Below are 21720 nucleotides of genomic sequence, written 5' to 3' on the forward strand. Positions count from 1 at the left end.
GTCAGGCACCTTGCACACACAGGAGCTGGTAGTTTTACAGTCAGGCACCTTGCACACACAGGAGCTGGTAGTTTTACAGTCAGACACCTTGCACACACTGGATCAGGTAGTTTTACAGTCAGACACCTTGCACACACTGGATCAGGTAGTTTTACAGTCAGGCACCTTGCACACACAGGAGCTGGTAGTTTTACAGTCAGGCACTTTGCACACACAGGAGCTGGTAGTTTTACAGTCAAGCACCTTGCACACACTGGATCAGGTAGTTTTGCAGTCAGGCACCTTGCATACACATGAGCTGGTAGTTTTACAGTCAGGCAACTTGCATACACATGAGCTGGTAGTTTTACAGTCAGGCACCTTGCACACACTGGATCAGGTAGTTTTACAGTCAGGCACCTTGCATACACATGAGCTGGTAGTTTTACAGTCAGACACCTTGCACACACAGGAGCTGGTAGTTTTACAGTCAGACACCTTGCACACACACAGTAGCTGGTAGTTTTACAGTCAGACACCTTGCACACACAGTAGCATGCAGTTTAACAGTCAGGCACTTTGCACACACAGGAGCTGGTAGTTTTACAGTCAGGCACCTTGCACACACATGAGCTGGTAGTTTTACAGTCAGACACCTTGCACACACAGGAGCTGGTAGTTTTACAGTCAGACACCTTGCACACACAGTAGCATGTAGTTTAACAGTCAGGCACTTTGCACACACAGGAGCTGGTAGTTTTACAGTCAGGCACCTTGCACACACTGGATCAGGTAGTTTTACAGTCAGACACCTTGCATACACATGAGCTGGTAGTTTTACAGTCAGACACCTTGCATACACATGAGCTGGTAGTTTTACGGTCAGACACCTTGCATACACATGAGATGGTAGTTTTACAGTCAGACACCTTGCATACACATAAACTGGTAGTTTTACAGTCAGACACCTTGCATACACATGAGCTGGTAGTTTTACAGTCAGGCACCTTGCACACACTGGAGATGGTAGTTTTACCGTCAGGCACCTTGCACACACATGAGCTGGTAGGTTTACGGTCAGACACCTTGCACACACAGGAGCTGGTAGTTTTACAGTCAGACACCTTGCACACACAGGAGCTGGTAGTTTTACAGTCAGACACCTTGCACACACAGGAGCTGGTAGGTTTACAGTCAGGCACCTTGCACACACAGGAGCTGGTAGTTTTACAGTCAGACACCTTGCACACACAGTAGCATGTAGTTTAACAGTCAGGCACTTTGCACACACAAGAGCTGGTAGTTTTACAGTCAGGCACATTGCACACACTGGATCAGGTAGTTTTACAGTCAGACACCTTGCACACACATGAACTGGTAGTTTTACACACTGGATCAGGTAGTTTTACAGTCAGGCACCTTGCATACACAGGAACTGGTAGGTTTACAGTCAGACACCTTGCATACACATGAGCTGGTAGTTTTACAGTCAGGCATCTTGCACACACAGGAGCTGGTAGTTTTACAGTCAGGCACCTTGCACACACTGGATCAGGTAGTTTTACAGTCAGGCACCTTGCATTCACAGGAGCTGGTAGTTTTACAGTCAGGCACCTTGCACACACTGGATCAGGTAGTTTTACAGTCAGGCACCTTGCATACACAGGAGCTGGTAGTTTTACAGTCAGGCACCTTGCACACACTGGATCAGGTAGTTTTACAGTCAGGCATCTTGCACACACAGGAGCTGGTAGTTTTACAGTCAGGCATCTTGCACACACAGGAGCTGGTAGTTTTACAGTCAGGCACCTTGCATACACAGGAGCTGGTAGTTTTACAGTCAGGCACCTTGCACACACTGGATCAGGTAGTTTTACAGTCAGGCATCTTGCACACACAGGAGCTGGTAGTTTTACAGTCAGGCATCTTGCACACACAGGAGCTGGTAGTTTTACAGTCAGGCACCTTGCACACACTGGATCAGGTAGTTTTACAGTCAGGCACCTTGCATACACAGGAGCTGGTAGGTTTACAGTCAGGCAACTTGCACACACAGGAACTTGCAATCATACATACAATCATATGCTGCTGAACTTACCCCATTGGTAGAGCAGAATCAGTCCGAGACACCAAACTGTCAGCATGACCTAACCATGAACTTAAGGAACTAAGTATATCCTGTGATGTTAGGATTAAGATCTTAATATCCGTCCCTTAAAAAATACAGCCTATAGTTTCAACCTCAGATTCAAGAGTGCACAGCTCCAGGGTCTGACTGATGTACATGGGGGGGGGAAGGGGGCACAAAACAAAGGCTAGAAAAGAATGGAAATGAGCCACTCCCCTCTCATGAGATCTCTATTCACTTATTGTACAAAAATGTACAGGACCAAGGACAGCTGGAGGGAGATGTGGCCACAAAGTCAGAGTGCAGGGTCAGGAGCAATACAAATCCTATTCAGAAGCAAGTGGGCTAAAATTAAGGAAATATTTTTAGACACATCAGCGACGGACCATGAAGTTAATGCAAGTGGGAAAGATTTCAATTCTAAGCTATATGAATAAAGAAATGTTAGAAATTAAGTTGGCTGCACCCACATTTACGGTTCTGACAAATAGTAAATATTAGCTGGATTCATCCATCTTTAAGGGTCAGAGATCTATTCCCAGCAGTCTGTTGCCCAGTGTCACTTTCACACAAGCTCTAAATTCTATTATAGTGGAAACAAAAGGGGTTAAAGTGTGCTGGGAGGGGGGCTTTGGGGGTCAAGCAGAACATCAAGGAACTCACCTCCCTGAACCATTAAACAGCAAATCGTCTCAGACACAACATGTTCTCCACTCTCAGTGGGTCTTCATTTCTCATACATTGTCTCTACTCCATTTATTTATTTTTTGCCTCAATAGCAAGTTCTGTGGGTCACAGTTATTCCCTCACTTGCAACAATATGCTGCATTTACACTGTCTGTACCTAACATCTGTATAAAGGTTGCTCCAGGCACTGTTAGCAAATTGTGCTCTCTGGATAGTAGAGAAAATATTTTGTTTTATATTATAATAAACACACCATTTGCTCCCGCTTATATGTATATGTGCGTATTTATAAATAACAGAACACTATAACATTGCAGAAAATATGTAGTAAATTGTTTTATTTTTACTTGATTGTTATAAAAAAATGCTACAAAAGTACAGAAAAGAAGTATAAAAGACATTATTACATTTACATCTAGATTAGACAAGTTACACTGCTGCTGGGTGTAGAGGTCAGTAAACAGATATAACCCAGCAGTGCACTAAAATACAGGCTCCAAGCCTGGCTGTATACCCTGTAATTCTGAGGATATGAATATAAACAAAAACCCTGTTTGGACACTAAGGCACATGGTAAAAATCCCTGTGAGCCAAGGACTGTAGGACCCACCTTATCACCAAATTAAAAGGCAAAATTAGTGCAACAATCAGAACATATCTTTAAAGGGACATTGCACACTAGATTTCTCCTCCCCCCCCCCACAAATGTTTTGTAGATAATCTATTTATATAGCCTGTCTGCAAGTGTTTTTGTAACAATGTATAGTTTTGCTTATTTTTTAATAACATTGTGCTGATTTTCAGACTCCTAACCAAGTTCCAAAGTATCAGATGTAGACTGAAGTCTACAGATTCCTGCTTGCTCCAGTGCACTGTTTTTTCATATGCAGGGGAGGGAGGAGTATCTGCTTTTCCTGCTTCCCCAGTCACTTATACTGGGTGTCCCAGCCTAACCTTATCAACAGTGCTAAACTAAATATATAAATAACAGAACACTTTATAAATGTGCTAAACTGGGAGCTTCTAAGTAAGTTTTAAAAAGGTTTTATACTGGATTTTTAGATCAGTATCTGTGCATATTAATCTTTATATTAGTGTCTATTACATGCAGTTACATGACAATTGGTGTACACTGTCCCTTTAAAGAGAGTAAAAATGGCTGGTTTTATAGTGTGACATTGTCCCTCCTTATATGGCAAATGTGGTATTAACTGGTTATACTCTAAAGCCACCAGCCACAATATTGTTGTACAGTTCCTCAGTTAAAGGCCGGTAGGATTTGGAGGCTTCATCCAGTACAAAGAGTGGGTCCAGGATGATGGATGGGGAAAAGCCTTGCTGAACCAGCTTCAGCTTCTGTTGCTTGAATGTGCCTGTGGACTCCATAAACTCCTGGCAGACAGAAAGAAGGAGACAGAAAATATGTTTAAATATGGAGAGAGTTTGGGTAAAGCAAAAGAGGGAAAAAACTATAGTGAGGTGCAAGAGATTTGTCAGTCATAGGGTGGCTAAATGCAGCCGCCAATCAAGCAAGCGCTATGCAGGGTGCTGAACCAAAAATGGTCCGGCTCGTAAACTTACATTACTGCTTTTTCAAATAAACAAAGAAAATGTTATAATAGGAGTAAATTAGAAAGTTGCTTAAAATTGCATGTTCTATCAAAATCATTATAGAAAAAAAATTGGGATTAAGTATCCCTTTAACCCCTTAAGGACCAAGGACGTACAGGGTACGTCCCACAAAAAATGTCACTTAATGACCAAGGACGTACCCTGTACATCCTCAGGGTTTTCAAGTGCTGGAAGCGATCATGATCGCTTCCAGACGCTTTCATGTTATTGCAGTGATGCCTCAATATTAAGGTATCCTGCAATAACATTTTGTAGGCATCCGATGAAGAGAGAGACACTCTGTAGCCCCCTCTGCATCGGCCAGCGATGGTGCCGATCGTTGGTGGGAGCCATAGCAGGGAGGCGGTAGTGGGGGGCAGGTGCACGGGAGCGGGTGGAACTGGGAGAGCTACAATACAGAAAAGTGTAAGGGATGGAGGGAGAGGGAGGAATTAAAAGTTTGGAAAGGGATCTGGGAGGGTGGGCAGCTATACAACAGAAAATTGGGGATTTATTTATTTGAATATAAAAAAAGGCTTTTTTTTTTTAACAAACCGAAGATGGTGGAAAACTAGGTAGAGGGGGGAGGGTGGCATCAGGGAGGTTGGGGGCTCTCTCTCTCTCTCTCTCTCTCTCAAAAATGGTTGGAAATAGCAAAGTGCTACTTGTACTTTTTGCCCTATAACAAAGAACATGTAAACATTGTGTATTTCAAAACTCAGGACACAATTTAGAAACTATTTAACATGGGTGTTTTTGGTGGTTATAGATGTGTAAAAGATTTTGGGGGTCAAAGTTAGAAAAAGTATGTTTCCATTTTTTCATCATATTTTATAATTTTTTATAGTAAATAATATGATATGATGAAAAACAGAATTTATGTTTACCTGATAAATTACTTTCTCCAACGGTGTGTCCGGTCCACGGCGTCATCCTTACTTGTGGGATATTCTCCTCCCCAACAGGAAATGGCAAAGAGCCCAGCAAAGCTGGTCACATGATCCCTCCTAGGCTCCGCCTACCCCAGTCATTCGACCGACGTTAAGGAGGAATATTTGCATAGGAGAAACCATATGGTACCGTGGTGACTGTAGTTAAAGAAAATAAATTATCAGACCTGATTAAAAAAACCAGGGCGGGCCGTGGACCGGACACACCGTTGGAGAAAGTAATTTATCAGGTAAACATAAATTCTGTTTTCTCCAACATAGGTGTGTCCGGTCCACGGCGTCATCCTTACTTGTGGGAACCAATACCAAAGCTTTAGGACACGGATGAAGGGAGGGAGCAAATCAGGTCACCTAAATGGAAGGCACCACGGCTTGCAAAACCTTTCTCCCAAAAATAGCCTCAGAAGAAGCAAAAGTATCAAACTTGTAAAATTTGGTAAAAGTGTGCAGTGAAGACCAAGTCGCTGCCCTACATATCTGATCAACAGAAGCCTCGTTCTTGAAGGCCCATGTGGAAGCCACAGCCCTAGTGGAATGAGCTGTGATTCTTTCGGGAGGCTGCCGTCCGGCAGTCTCGTAAGCCAATCTGATGATGCTTTTAATCCAAAAAGAGAGAGAGGTAGAAGTTGCTTTTTGACCTCTCCTTTTACCAGAATAAACAACAAACAAGGAAGATGTTTGTCTAAAATCCTTAGTAGCATCTAAATAGAATTTTAGAGCGCGAACAACATCCAAATTGTGCAACAAACGTTCCTTCTTTGAAACTGGTTTCGGACACAGAGAAGGTACGATAATCTCCTGGTTAATGTTTTTGTTAGAAACAACTTTTGGAAGAAAACCAGGTTTAGTACGTAAAACCACCTTATCTGCATGGAACACCAGATAAGGAGGAGAACACTGCAGAGCAGATAATTCTGAAACTCTTCTAGCAGAAGAAATTGCAACTAAAAACAAAACTTTCCAAGATAATAACTTAATATCAACGGAATGCAAGGGTTCAAACGGAACCCCCTGAAGAACTGAAAGAACTAAATTGAGACTCCAAGGAGGAGTCAAAGGTTTGTAAACAGGCTTAATTCTAACCAGAGCCTGAACAAAGGCTTGAACATCTGGCACAGCAGCCAGTTTTTTGTGAAGTAACACCGACAAGGCAGAAATCTGTCCCTTCAGGGAACTTGCAGATAATCCTTTTTCCAATCCTTCTTGAAGGAAGGATAGAATCCTAGGAATCTTAACCTTGTCCCAAGAGAATCCTTTAGATTCACACCAACAGATATATTTTTTCCAAATTTTGTGGTAAATCTTTCTAGTTACAGGCTTTCTGGCCTGAACAAGAGTATCAATAACAGAATCTGAGAACCCTCGCTTCGATAAAATCAAGCGTTCAATCTCCAAGCAGTCAGCTGGAGTGAAACCAGATTCGGATGTTCGAACGGACCCTGAACAAGAAGGTCTCGTCTCAAAGGTAGCTTCCAAGGTGGAGCCGATGACATATTCACCAGATCTGCATACCAAGTCCTGCGTGGCCACGCAGGAGCTATCAAGATCACCGACGCCCTCTCCTGATTGATCCTGGCTACCAGCCTGGGGATGAGAGGAAACGGCGGGAACACATAAGCTAGTTTGAAGGTCCAAGGTGCTACTAGTGCATCCACTAGAGCCGCCTTGGGATCCCTGGATCTGGACCCGTAGCAAGGAACTTTGAAGTTCTGACGAGAGGCCATCAGATCCATGTCTGGAATGCCCCACAGCTGAGTGACTTGGGCAAAGATTTCCGGATGGAGTTCCCACTCCCCCGGATGCAATGTCTGACGACTCAGAAAATCCGCTTCCCAATTTTCCACTCCTGGGATGTGGATAGCAGACAGGTGGCAGGAGTGAGACTCCGCCCATAGAATGATTTTGGTCACTTCTTCCATCGCTAGGGAACTCCTTGTTCCCCCCTGATGGTTGATGTACGCAACAGTTGTCATGTTGTCTGATTGAAACCGTATGAACTTGGCCCTCGCTAGCTGAGGCCAAGCCTTGAGAGCATTGAATATCGCTCTCAGTTCCAGAATATTTATCGGTAGAAGAGATTCTTCCCGAGACCAAAGACCCTGAGCTTTCAGGGATCCCCAGACCGCGCCCCAGCCCATCAGACTGGCGTCGGTCGTGACAATGACCCACTCTGGTCTGCGGAATGTCATCCCTTGTGACAGGTTGTCCAGGGACAGCCACCAACGGAGTGAGTCTCTGGTCCTCTGATTTACTTGTATCTTCGGAGACAAGTCTGTATAGTCCCCATTCCACTGACTGAGCATGCACAGTTGTAATGGTCTTAGATGAATGCGCGCAAAAGGAACTATGTCCATTGCCGCTACCATCAACCCGATCACTTCCATGCACTGAGCTATGGAAGGAAGAGGAACGGAATGAAGTATCCGACAAGAGTCTAGAAGCTTTGTTTTTCTGGCCTCTGTCAGAAAAATCCTCATTTCTAAGGAGTCTATTATTGTTCCCAAGAAGGGAACCCTTGTTGACGGGGATAGAGAACTCTTTTCCACGTTCACTTTCCATCCGTGAGATCTGAGAAAGGCCAGGACAATGTCCGTGTGAGCCTTTGCTTGAGGAAGGGACGACGCTTGAATCAGAATGTCGTCCAAGTAAGGTACTACAGCAATGCCCCTTGGTCTTAGCACAGCTAGAAGGGACCCTAGTACCTTTGTGAAAATCCTTGGAGCAGTGGCTAATCCGAAAGGAAGCGCCACGAACTGGTAATGTTTGTCCAGGAATGCGAACCTTAGGAACCGATGATGTTCCTTGTGGATAGGAATATGTAGATACGTATCCTTTAAATCCACCGTGGTCATGAATTGACCTTCCTGGATGGAAGGAAGAATAGTTCGAATGGTTTCCATCTTGAACGATGGAACCTTGAGAAACTTGTTTAAGATCTTGAGATCTAAGATTGGTCTGAACGTTCCCTCTTTTTTGGGAACTATGAACAGATTGGAGTAGAACCCCATCCCTTGTTCTCTTAATGGAACAGGATGAATCACTCCCATTTTTAACAGGTCTTCTACACAATGTAAGAATGCCTGTCTTTTTATGTGGTCTGAAGACAACTGAGACCTGTGGAACCTCCCCCTTGGGGGAAGTCCCTTGAATTCCAGAAGATAACCTTGGGAGACTATTTCTAGCGCCCAAGGATCCAGAACATCTCTTGCCCAAGCCTGAGCGAAGAGAGAGAGTCTGCCCCCCACCAGATCCGGTCCCGGATCGGGGGCCAACATTTCATGCTGTCTTGGTAGCAGTGGCAGGTTTCTTGGCCTGCTTTCCCTTGTTCCAGCCTTGCATTGGTCTCCAAGCTGGCTTGGCTTGAGAAGTATTACCCTCTTGCTTAGAGGACGTAGCACCTTGGGCTGGTCCGTTTCTACGAAAGGGACGAAAATTAGGTTTAATTTTTGCCTTGAAAGGCCGATCCTGAGGAAGGGCGTGGCCCTTACCCCCAGTGATATCAGAGATAATCTCTTTCAAGTCAGGGCCAAACAGCGTTTTCCCCTTGAAAGGAATGTTAAGTAGCTTGTTCTTGGAAGACGCATCAGCCGACCAAGATTTCAACCAAAGCGCTCTGCGCGCCACAATAGCAAACCCAGAATTCTTAGCCGCTAACCTAGCCAATTGCAAAGTGGCGTCTAGGGTGAAAGAATTAGCCAATTTGAGAGCATTGATTCTGTCCATAATCTCCTCCAAAGGAGGAGAATCACTATCGACCGCTCTTATCAGATCATCGAACCAGAAACATGCGGCTGTAGCGACAGGGACAATGCATGAAATTGGTTGTAGAAGGTAACCTTGCTGAACAAACATTTTTTTAAGCAAACCTTCTAATTTTTTATCCATAGGATCTTTGAAAGCACAACTATCCTCTATGGGTATAGTGGTGCGTTTGTTTAAAGTGGAAACCGCTCCCTCGACCTTGGGGACTGTCTGCCATAAGTCCTTTCTGGGGTCGACCATAGGAAACAATTTTTTAAATATGGGGGGAGGGACGAAAGGAATACCGGGCCTTTCCCATTCTTTATTAACAATGTCCGCCACCCGCTTGGGTATAGGAAAAGCTTCTGGGAGCCCCGGCACCTCTAGGAACTTGTCCATTTTACAAAGTTTCTCTGGGATGACCAACTTGTCACAATCATCCAGAGTGGATAATACCTCCTTAAGCAGAATGCGGAGATGTTCCAACTTAAATTTAAATGCAATCACATCAGGTTCAGCCTGTTGAGAAATGTTCCCTGAATCAGTAATTTCTCCCTCAGACAAAACCTCCCTGGCCCCATCAGACTGGGTTAGGGGCCCTTCAGAAATATTATTATCAGCGTCGTCATGCTCTTCAGTATCTAAAACAGAGCAGCCGCGCTTACGCTGATAAGTGTTCATTTTGGCTAAAATGTTTTTGACAGAATTATCCATTACAGCCGTTAATTGTTGCATAGTAAGGAGTATTGGCGCGCTAGATGTACTAGGGGCCTCCTGAGTGGGCAAGACTCGTGTAGACGAAGGAGGGAATGATGCAGTACCATGCTTACTCCCCTCACTTGAGGAATCATCTTGGGCATCATTGTCATTATCACATAAATCACATTTATTTAAATGAATAGGAATTCTGGCTTCCCCACATTCAGAACACAGTCTATCTGGTAGTTCAGACATGTTAAACAGGCATAAACTTGATAACAAAGTACAAAAAACGTTTTAAAATAAAACCGTTACTGTCACTTTAAATTTTAAACTGAACACACTTTATTACTGCAATTGCGAAAAAACATGAAGGAATTGTTCAAAATTCACCAAATTTTCACCACAGTGTCTTAAAGCCTTAAAAGTATTGCACACCAAATTTGGAAGCTTTAACCCTTAAAATAACGGAACCGGAGCCGTTTTGAACTTTAACCCCTTTACAGTCCCTGGTATCTGCTTTGCTGAGACCCAACCAAGCCCAAAGGGGAATACGATACCAAATGACGCCTTCAGAAAGTCTTTTCTAAGTATCAGAGCTCCTCTCACATGCGACTGCATGCCATGCCTCTCAAAAACAAGTGCGCAACACCGGCGCGAAAATGAGGCTCTGCTTATGCTTTGGGAAAGCCCCTAAAGAATAAGGTGTCTAAACCAGTGCCTGCCGATATTATTATATCAAAATACCCAGATAAAATGATTCCTCAAGGCTAAATATGTGTTAATAATGAATCGATTTAGCCCAAAAAAAAAGTCTACAGTTTTAATAAGCCCTTGTGAAGCCCTTATTTACGATCGTAATAAACATGGCTTACCGGATCCCATAGGGAAAATGACAGCTTCCAGCATTACATCGTCTTGTTAGAATGTGTCATACCTCAAGCAGCAAGAGACTGCACACTGTTCCCCCAACTGAAGTTAATTGCTCTCAACAGTCCTGTGTGGAACAGCCATGGATTTTAGTGACGGTTGCTAAAATCATTTTCCTCATACAAACAGAAATCTTCATCTCTTTTCTGTTTCTGAGTAAATAGTACATACCAGCACTATTTCAAAATAACAAACTCTTGATTGAATAATAAAAACTACAGTTAAACACTAAAAAACTCTAAGCCATCTCCGTGGAGATGTTGCCTGTACAACGGCAAAGAGAATGACTGGGGTAGGCGGAGCCTAGGAGGGATCATGTGACCAGCTTTGCTGGGCTCTTTGCCATTTCCTGTTGGGGAGGAGAATATCCCACAAGTAAGGATGACGCCGTGGACCGGACACACCTATGTTGGAGAAATAATGGTATATAATATGTGTGGGTACAGTAAATGAGTAAGAGGAAAATTACAGCTAAACACAGCAGAAATGTAAAAATAGCCCTGGTCCCAAACAGTAAGAAAAATGGTCTGGTGGTCACTAAGGGGGGCAAGAGGAAGAAAGGGAAGTCAGACTAAAAGAATGTACAAATAGGTGGGAAATTATGCAGGTACCCTTTAATGTGCTATATAACATAGACTGAGCATGCTTATAAAATATGTGCATACAGGTCGGGCATATGCAATGTAAACTGGATATACATTAAAATATGTATGCTAGAATAGATATGCGAGATACACATGGTGGGGAAGACACCAATTTGCTGAACAAGCAAGTAAGCAGTGAAAGGTAGGAACAATTACCAACAAGTAATAGGGAGACATACATGTAAGATTATGGTAGGACATGTAAGATTATGGTAGGACATGTATACTATATGCATTCAAGGAAATGTACATTTAATATGTACACATGGTGGAATAGCAGGTGAGGTAGCTCAGTTGGTAAATGCCCTGACTACAACAAAAAGCCTGTTTAAAAGATCCAAGGTCACAGGTTCAAATCCCGGCAGGGCCGACTCAGCCCTTTATCCTTCCGAGGTCGATAAAATGAGTACCTTAAAAATTGGGTAATAATAACAACTATTACTATTCAGCTGCCGATTTGGTTAATTCCGAGAGCGAGCGCTGAAAAAGCGCTTTGAGTCCCACTGGGAGAAAGGCGCTATATAAATACTAGTTATTATAATATGCATATAAGATGGTGCACAGAAACATGTAAATGTGCATAGTAGAGCATTTACTTTATGGTTTAAATGGCTGATCAATTACCTATACATTGTGCATAGTGCATGGTGAGAGATGCATGATGGGGCTAAAACCTGTGAGACATGCATGGACATGTGCATGGTAATAGTCTTGTATAAGATATATTTGCACAATAGGATCACATGTAAAGATGCACAGACAACTATAATAAATGCATACAGCTTTCCAACTCTGAATAACACCAGAGAAGCCTAAAATTCCCAAAGGCTCTGTAAAACCTCTAATCGGCAATGTCTGATCATTATCCTACCCTGAGCAGTTCATCTCTCATTATAACACAAGATTAACTATAATCCTTGACAATACAATGCTTCCCATTAACTGCTCACACATCCCCAGTAAGCAGACACACAGTAAAACCGTGGCCATATGCACAACTATTTTATGTTACATTTTAACTTTGCTGCCTTTTACCCCTCAAAGCCTAATATGTTTCATCTTGTGAGCTTTCATTTGCTACATTATGTTAACCATCTTCCTGGCAAAGACACCACAGTGTCCTAAAACTTGCAGGTAGAATTTTCTTACGGCTAGATTTAGAGTTCTGCGGCCAAAGGGGTGCGTTAGCTACGCATGCTTTTCCCCCCCCCCACCTTTTAAATACTGCTGGTATTTAGAGTTCACAGAATGGCTGCGTTAGGCTCCAAAAAAGGGAGCGTAGAGCATATTTACCGCCACTGCAACTCTCAATACCAGCGGTGCTTACGGACGCGGCCAGCTTAAAAAACATGCGAGTGCACGATTCCCCCATAGAAAACAATGGGGCCATTTGACTTAAAAAAAAAACCTAACACCTGCAAAAAAGCAGCGTTCAGCTCCTAACGCAGCCCCATTGTTTTCTATGGGGAAACACTTCCTACGTCTGCACCTAACACCCTAACATGTACCCCGAGTCTAAACACCCCTAACCTTACACTTATTAACCCCTAATCTGCCGCCCCCGCTATCGCTGACACCTGCATATTTTTTTTAACCCCTAATCTGCCGCTCCGTACACCGCCGCAACCTACATTATACCTATGTACCCCTAATCTGCTGCCCCTAACACCGCCGACCCTATATTATATTTATTAACCCCTAATCTGCCACCCCTGCTATCGCTGACCCCTGAATATTATTATTAACCCCTAATCTGCCGCTCCGTACAGCGCCGCAACCTACATTATACCTATGTACCCCTAATCTGCTGCCCCTAACACCGCCGACCCCCTATATTATATTTATTAACCCCTAATCTGCCCCCCACAACGTCGCCGCCAGCTACCTACAATAATTAACCCCTAATCTGCCGACCGGATCTCGCCGCTACTCTAATAAATGTATTAACCCCTAAAGCTAAGTCTAACCCTAACCCTAACACCCCCCTAAGTTAAATATAATTTAAATCTAACGAAATAAATTAACTCTTATTATATAAATTATTCCTATTTAAAGCTAAATACTTACCTGTAAAATAAACCCTAATATAGCTACAATATAAATTATAATTATATTGTAGCTATTTTAGGATTAATATTTATTTTACAGGCAACTTTGTAATTATTTTAACCAGGTACAATAGCTATTAAATAGTTAAGAACTATTTAATAGCTAAAATAGTTAAAATAATTACAAAATTACCTGTAAAATAAATCCTAACCTAAGTTACAATTAAACCTAACACTACACTATCAATAAATAAATTAAATAAACTACCTACAATTACCTACAATTAAACCTAACACTACACTATCAATAAATTAATTAAATACAATACCTACAAATAAATACAATTAAATAAACTAACTAAAGTACAAAAAATAAAAAAGAACTAAGTTACAAAAAATAAAAAAATATTTACAAACATTAGAAAAATATTACAACAATTTTAAACTAATTACACCTACTCTATGCCCCCTAATAAAATAACAAAGACCCCCAAAATAAAAAAATGCCATACCCTATTCTAAATTAAAAAAGTTCAAAGCTCTTTTACCTTACCAGCCCTGAAAAGGGCCATTTGCGGGGCATGCCCCAAATAATTCAGCTCTTTTGTCTGTAAAAAAAACCCATACAATACCCCCCCCAAACATTACAACCCACCACCCACATACCCCTAATCTAACCCAAACCCCCCTTAAATAAACCTAACACTAAGCCCCTGAAGATCTTCGTACCTTATCTTCACCATGCCAGGTTCACCGATCCATCCTCCGAAGTCTTCATCCAAGCCCAAGCGGGGGCTGGCGATCCATAATCCGGGTGAAGTCTTCTATCAAGCCGCGGCTGAAGAGGTCCAGAAGAGGCTCCAAAGTCTTCATCCTATACGGGAAGAAGAGGAGATCCGGACCGGCAACCATCTTGATCCAAGCGGCATCTTCTATCTTCATCCGATGACGAATGGCTCCATCTTGAAGACCTCCAACGCGGATCCATCTTCTTCTTCCGACGTCCAACTGAAGAATGAAGGTTCCTTTAAGGGATGTCATCCAAGATGGCGTCCCTCGAATTCCGATTGGCTGATAGGATTCTATCAGCCAATCGGAATTAAGGTAGGAAAATTCTGATTGGCACAGTAGTTAAGAGCTTTATGAACCGGCGTTAGCCCAGAAAGCTCTTAAAGGACCAGTCAACACTGTAGATTTGCATAATCAACAAATGCATGAAAAGAATACAATGCAATAGCACTTAGTCTGAACTTCAAATGAGTAGTAGATTTTTGTTAAATAAATGGCAAAGTTATGTCTATTTCCACTCCCATTGTAACATGTGACAGTCATCAGCCAATCACAAATGCATATACGTATATGCTGTGAATTCTTGCACATGCTCAGTAGGAGTTGGTGACTCAAAAAGTGTAAATATAAAAAGACTGTGCACATTTTGTTAATGGAAGTAAATTTGAACGTTGTTTAAAATTGCATGCTGTATCTGAATCATGAAAGTTTAATTTTGACTTGAGTGTCCCTTTAACTACTGACTTTTTTCTGCGGCTGGAGTTTTGTCGTTAGATTTCTAACGCTCACTTCAGCCACGACTCTAAATACCGGCGTTAGAAAGATCCCATTGAAAAGATAGGATACGCAAATGGCGTAGGGGGATCTGCGGTATGGAAAAGTCGCGGCTGCAAAGTGAGCGTTAGACCCTTTCCTGACTGACTCCAAATACCAGCGGGCGGTAAAAACCAACGTTAGGAGCCTCTAACGCTGGTTTTGACGGCTACCGCCCAACTCTAAATCTAGGCCTTAGTTAGCTGGTAAAATGTATCCTTCACTTGCCCTGTCTCCTGTCTAAAATGGCTACAAAAGTATCTTTAGTTACTACCCCCCAGACTAAAATTAAAAACCTTAAATGGGATATGAAACCAAAAAAAACCAACAAAAAACAGTTTGTGATTCAGACAGAGCACACCATTTAAAACAAGTTTCCAATTTACTTCTATGATCAAATATGCTTTGTTCCCATGATATTCCTTGCAGAGATACCTAGGTAGGCATCTGGAGCACTACATGGTAGGAAATAGTGCTGCCATCTAGTGCCGTTGCTAATGAAAAACATTCTTGCCGGCTTCCGAAAGATTAATATAGCTAAAATAATTGGTAAAGGGGTCTGAAATTAAAACTTTTTTCATCAGTATCTGTATACCTAGACTTCTGGGGTGACTCTGATACCTTAATAGCCCTAAAACATCAGGATTTTTTCGAGCTGTCATGCTCCTGGACGCTGTCCTGGAGCCTGCCTACAGTGGATGCATTTGAGGCTTATACTACAATCACAGCCTCACAACTGAGCCTACCTGCGTGATCATCCGGCAACAACTCTGGAGAACGGGGCCCCGCTCCGGAGCAACAGTTACAGCTGATGCGGTGAGTGCCGTATACAGAGCACCCAGAAGCTTCCCGAAGAGATCGCCAGCGGTGACCTTACACAGCCAGACGGCTGCAACAAGCCCACATCGGATTGCCGGAGCTAAGAACAAGACTACCGGCTGACTCGCATCGTGTACCCACACGATGTTTACCTGCATTCTCCTGTGCAAGCGGAGTGGCGCGAACGGTGGCCATTTTGACTCCCTCTCCTGTTTTGGAGGCCTGACTGCCTCACAAACTCCGGGCAAGGAATCTGCACAGCACATAGGGGCCCAAAAGACCTGACCTGCTCCTACAGGCTTCTTCCGAGATTCGTTCCTATCTGGTGTGTCCGGAACACAGGATTGACCCTGTAAATTCATCCACTTCAGGAGCATTGCTGCAATCTTGGCTGCTGGTGAGACCTGCCCTATATAATATATACATAGCTCTAGGGGGGCCCTTGAAGTCCTCAGATTATATATTCTTCTGCTACCACCAATTTAGGTAAATGAATAGAAGCCTTTCTACCTAAAACAGCACAGAGGGGGGTACACACTTTATCTAAGTCCTCCTTATTCACTCACCACATTGTACCAGGCAACTACTCATATTTAAAAAAATCAAAAAACAACTGCTCAGTACACAGTTACTTAGCCTCCCTGTATACATCACAAAATGTAAAGAGGGCAATCAGGATTTTACTAGGCTTTTTGTGATAAGGGCAGATGGCCCCTTTGCTGCTGCATCAAATTCAAGACACATACTAAGAGAAACCCCTACTGCACAGTGAAATCTAAAATATATACAGCATAATCACTCTGATTAGCCTGTCAGAGAAGTACATAAGGTTACATATACTGTTCCAGGTGAAACATAACACCAAGTTTTGAAGCCCTGGAGGAAACCAGATAGCTCTCTCTTAGCCCAAGCAATCTTTGTTTGCCTCAGAATCTCATAAGGCAATACAGTGAAGCATATTGATCAAACAAGACAAATAAATAAGGCTCAAAGACAACACTCAGAGTTTCTACCACTCCTTATATCCCACTAGGGCAGGCTTTATTATAGCACCCTATCAGTCAGCTTGTCAGAGACGAGCAATCGACACGCATACTACAGTGTATATAGCAGACGCCTTTTTATCTTTATCAGAAGGCCAATTATTACTTTTGCCTCCTTAACCTGTTTTTTCAGAACCTCTTACACAGATTTGCATACCGGTCCCGCAGGGATCCCTCTCCTCCCTTTCCCGCAGACATTTAAATCTATGGGTCATATCCATACTCCTTTTTCCGGACTCGCCCAGAGGTGGCACTGCCCCAGGAGGGGGATCCTCACTAACCTCTGGTCAAGTCAGACAGGCAACACTCACATCATCATCAACCAGACTCCGACAACCCGGAACATCTTTTTTATTGGAAACTTAGGAGAGTAATGGAGGGCTAGAGCCCCATGATTTAGGGGAGCCGGCCCGACACCCCCCCCCAGTATTCAACCCTAACAAGGAAGCAACACATCCTAATAAAACTAGAAGATCTCGAAGCCAAATCTACTAACCATGGCGCAATCAGTAAAGAGAAAACCAAAACACCAGGATAATCCTAAAAGGACCCTCACTGACCATTTCCATTGTAAGAATGTATCCAACCCAGATCTCTCAGGGGAGGATTCGAGAGATTCCACGGCCTTCAGCTCTGAACACACCAAAACAGACAGATCCTGTAAAGATAAATCTACACTCTCACAATCCACTTTCTTAGAATCCATTAAACTTCTAACCGATAAGATGGACACCCATTATGCCTCTCTTAGACAAGAACTTCGCCAATCAGTTAGTGAACTAAAGCGAGACATATTCTCGCTGGGAGAAAGAACAGAGATTCTGGAGAGAAAACATGAAGATTTAACAACGGATCACTCCAATCTTTTATCTTTTAACAATAAACCTCTCAAAGAACATTACCAAAATCTACAAATTTTCCCTGACCTGTCTCTGCACACCCTAGCCAAAAGGAGATCCTTCCATCAATTTACAATGGCATTGAGACACCATAAGATAAAATACAGATGGGGATTCCCTGTGAAGCTCTTTGTACAACACCAGGATCATTCCTATGTAATTTCATCCATAGATCAAGGTATGAAGCTACTCAACACTCTAGGTCTTTCTGATCCCTCTGAGTCCTCTACTGGGAACCGAAGGAGCTTAACTTGGCAGCTCCGAGAAGGAAGCTAAACCATCCTGCATCCTCTCATCAGGAGAAAGAATGAAGGAGATCAGAACCCAGGTAGTTACAGACTTCCTTCCCTCCAGACCAGGTCTATTAAGACCAAATTACTGAAACAGACCCTTAATGGAGTGCACAAACGGGTACTTACCTTACTCATTCACCACTCCCTTCTCTTCGGTCCCACCAACCAGGACTCCATCAGATGGCCCCTACACAGGTAAGCCTAGAGCTCACTTACGGGTACTCACCTTACTCTCCTCTAGCTCATGGCTTTCCCCTTGTCGTTATGACTCCCCGTGCCATACCATGTATATCTCTCTTTCTTATTGTTTTAGTCCAACAGGTTATTCTAAAGAAACCTCCCTGTCTCATTAAGTACAGGAGATTCATGGCTACTAGGATAGATACTTAATGATGTTAATTAAGATTGAGATAGTAACATCTAATTTATAAACTTGCTTTTGATGTTCAAACTACACCATATGCTTTAATGTGTCATGTTTTAGTCAGAGAAATATTTGATATTTTTTACTCAGGTTTGATAATGTTGTTCAGTTTTTAATATGCATGTTTGTTTCTCTACATATATTTCTTCATACTGTATGTTTCATAAAGCCTATAGATCAGGCAAACTCCTAATTGAATCCATTTTGGACCTCTCCTCTATCTCACCTAAACGAACATATGCAGGTCTAAAGTGACTCATTAACCAGGACTCCCTCATCAGGTGACCCCTACACAGGGAAGCCTAGAGCTTACATACGGGTTACGGGTACTTACCTTACTCTCCTCTAGCTCACGGCTTTCCCATTGTTGTTATGGCTCCCCCTCGCTATACCATGTATTTTTTCTCTTACTTATTGTTTTAGTCCAATATGTTATTCTTAAAAAAAAAAACTACCTGTTGCACTAAGTACAAGAGAACCATAGCTACTAGGATACTTAATGATGTTAATTAGGATTCGGATAATCGCATTTATAGAATTGTTTTTGACATTCGAACTACACCATATGCTTTAATATTAGATATCTTTTACTCAGGTTTTGATACTGTTGTTTAGTTTTTCGTATGCACGCTTATTTTCCTACATACACTTCTCCACACGGTGTGTCTCACAAAGCCCATTGACCAGGCAAACTCCTAATCCCATGCATTTTGGATCTCTTCTCTGTCTCAACTGAACAAACATATACAGGTCTAAAATTAATCCTCCTTGTTCACTTACCATACCGCTCATAAACTGGGGGGGGGGGGGGGGGGGGGGCTCGTGTCTGGTCACCTTTATCTTCTGCAGCTCACTTAATATTTCTACCCCCAGACTCCTCTACCATATTCACATTATTCTAATTTATTTAACCCCCCAAACTTCTTTTTTTACTAGACCGCTAGCTCACCCTGATAACCAACCCAGTTTAGGTTGGACACATTCACCTCCGCCCCCCCCCCCCCATATTGCTTCCACCTTCCCCCTGCTCCCTATTTTTTTTTTAACCAGAGCAGCTCTTGACCGCTGAATCCCCAATTTTCCCCCAAAAAAACAACATAATTTATGTAAGAACTTACCTGATAAATTCATTTCTTTCATATTAGCAAGAGTCCATGAGCTAGTGACGTATGGGATATACATTCCTACCAGGAGGGGCAAAGTTTCCCAAACCTCAAAATGCCTATAAATACACCCCTCACCACACCCACAAATCAGTTTAACGAATAGCCAAGAAGTGGGGTGATAAGAAAAAAGTGCGAAGCATAAATATAAGGAATTGGAATAATTGTGCTTTATACAAAAAAATCATAACCACCACAAAAAAGGGTGGGCCTCATGGACTCTTGCTAATATGAAAGAAATGAATTTATCAGGTAAGTTCTTACATAAATTATGTTTTCTTTCATGTAATTAGCAAGAGTCCATGAGCTAGTGACGTATGGGATAATGACTACCCAAGATGTGGATCTTCCACGCAAGAGTCACTAGAGAGGGAGGGATAAAATAAAGACAGCCAATTCCACTGAAAAAAATCCACACCCAAAAATAAAGTTTAAATCTTATAATGAAAAAAACTGAAATTATAAGCAGAAGAATCAAACTGAAACAGCTGCCTGAAGTACTTTTCTACCAAAAACAGCTTCAGAAGAAGAAAACACATCAAAATGGTAGAATTTAGTAAAAGTATGCAAAGAAGACCAAGTTGCTGCTTTGCAAATCTGATCAACCGAAGCTTCATTCCTAAACTCCCAGGAAGTAGAAACTGACCTAGTAGAATGAGCTGTAATCCTTTGAGGCAGAGTTTTACCCGACTCGACATAAGCATGATGAATTAAAGATTTCAACCAAGATGCCAAAGAAATGGCAGAGGCCTTCTGACCTTTCCTAGAACCGGAAAAGATAACAAACAGACTAGAAGTCTTTCGGAAATTCTTAGTAGCTTCAACATAATATTTCAAAGCTCTAGCTACATCCAAAGAATGCAATGATCTCTCCTTAGAATTCTTAGGATTAGGACACAATGAAGGAACCACAATTTCTCTACTAATGTTGTTAGAATTCACAACCTTAGGTAAAAATTGAAAAGAAGTTCGCAACACCGCCTTATCCTGATGAAAAATCAGAAAAGGAGACTCACAAGAAAGAGCAGATAATTCAGAAACTCTTCTAGCAGAAGAGATGGCCAAAAGAAACAAAACTTTCCAAGAAAGTATTTTAATGTCCAATGAATGCATAGGTTCAAACGGAAGAGCTTGAAGAGCCCCCAGAACCAAATTCAAACTCCAAGGAGGAGAAATTGACTTAATGACAGGCTTTATACGAACCAAAGCTTGCACAAAACAATGAATATCAGGAAGATTAGCAATCTTTCTGTGAAAAAGAACAGAAAGAGCAGAGATTTGTCCTTTCAAGGAACTTGCAGACAAACCTTTATCCAAACCATCCTGAAGAAACTGTAGAATTCTCGGAATTCTAAAAGAATGCCAGGAAAAATGATGAGAAAGACACCAAGAAATGTAAGTCTTCCAAACTCGATAATATATCTTTCTAGATACAGATTTACGAGCCTGTAACATAGTACTAATCACAGAGTCAGAGAAACCTCTTTGACTAAGAATCAAGCGTTCAATCTCCATACCTTTAAATTTAAGGATTTGAGATCCTCATGGAAAAAAGGACCTTGTGACAGAAGGTCTGGTCTTAACGGAAGAGTCCATGGTTGGCAAGAGGCCATCCGGACAAGATCCGCATACCAAAACCTGTGAGGCCATGCTGGAGCCACCAGCAGAACAAACGAGCATTCCTTCAGAATCTTGGAGATTACTCTTGGAAGAAGAACTAGAGGCGGAAAGATATAGGCAGGATGATACTTCCAAGGAAGTGACAATGCAACCACTGCTTCCGCCTGAGGATCCCTGGATCTGGACAGATACCTGGGAAGTTTCTTGTTTAGATGAGAAGCCATCAGATCTATTTCTGGAAGTCCCCACATTTGAACAATCTGAAAAATACCTCTGGGTGAAGAGACCATTCGCCCGGATGTAACGTTTGGCGACTGAGATAATCCGCTTCCCAATTGTCTATACCTGGGATATGAACCGCAGAAATTAGATAGGAGCTGGATTCCGCCCATACCAGTATTCGAGATACTTCTTTCATAGCCAGAGGACTGTGAGTCCCT

At 42.4% G+C, this 21720-nt stretch overlaps 1 protein-coding gene across 1 annotated transcript in view; it reads right to left on the bottom strand.

The window, feature by feature from the left end:
• Positions 1–3115: 3115 nt before the first annotated feature.
• The window catches only part of SLC27A3 (solute carrier family 27 member 3), a 79481-nt gene continuing 60876 nt past the window's right edge, over positions 3116–21720 (bottom strand). The window contains exon 10 of the mRNA XM_053704212.1: positions 3116–4186. Within this exon, the coding sequence (XP_053560187.1) occupies positions 4010–4186 (177 nt within the window). The 3' untranslated portion in view covers positions 3116–4009. The remainder of the gene's footprint in view (positions 4187–21720) is intronic.

This window comes from Bombina bombina, chromosome 1 (assembly GCF_027579735.1).
Source record: "Bombina bombina isolate aBomBom1 chromosome 1, aBomBom1.pri, whole genome shotgun sequence".
NCBI classification, from domain to species: Eukaryota; Metazoa; Chordata; class Amphibia; order Anura; family Bombinatoridae; genus Bombina; species Bombina bombina.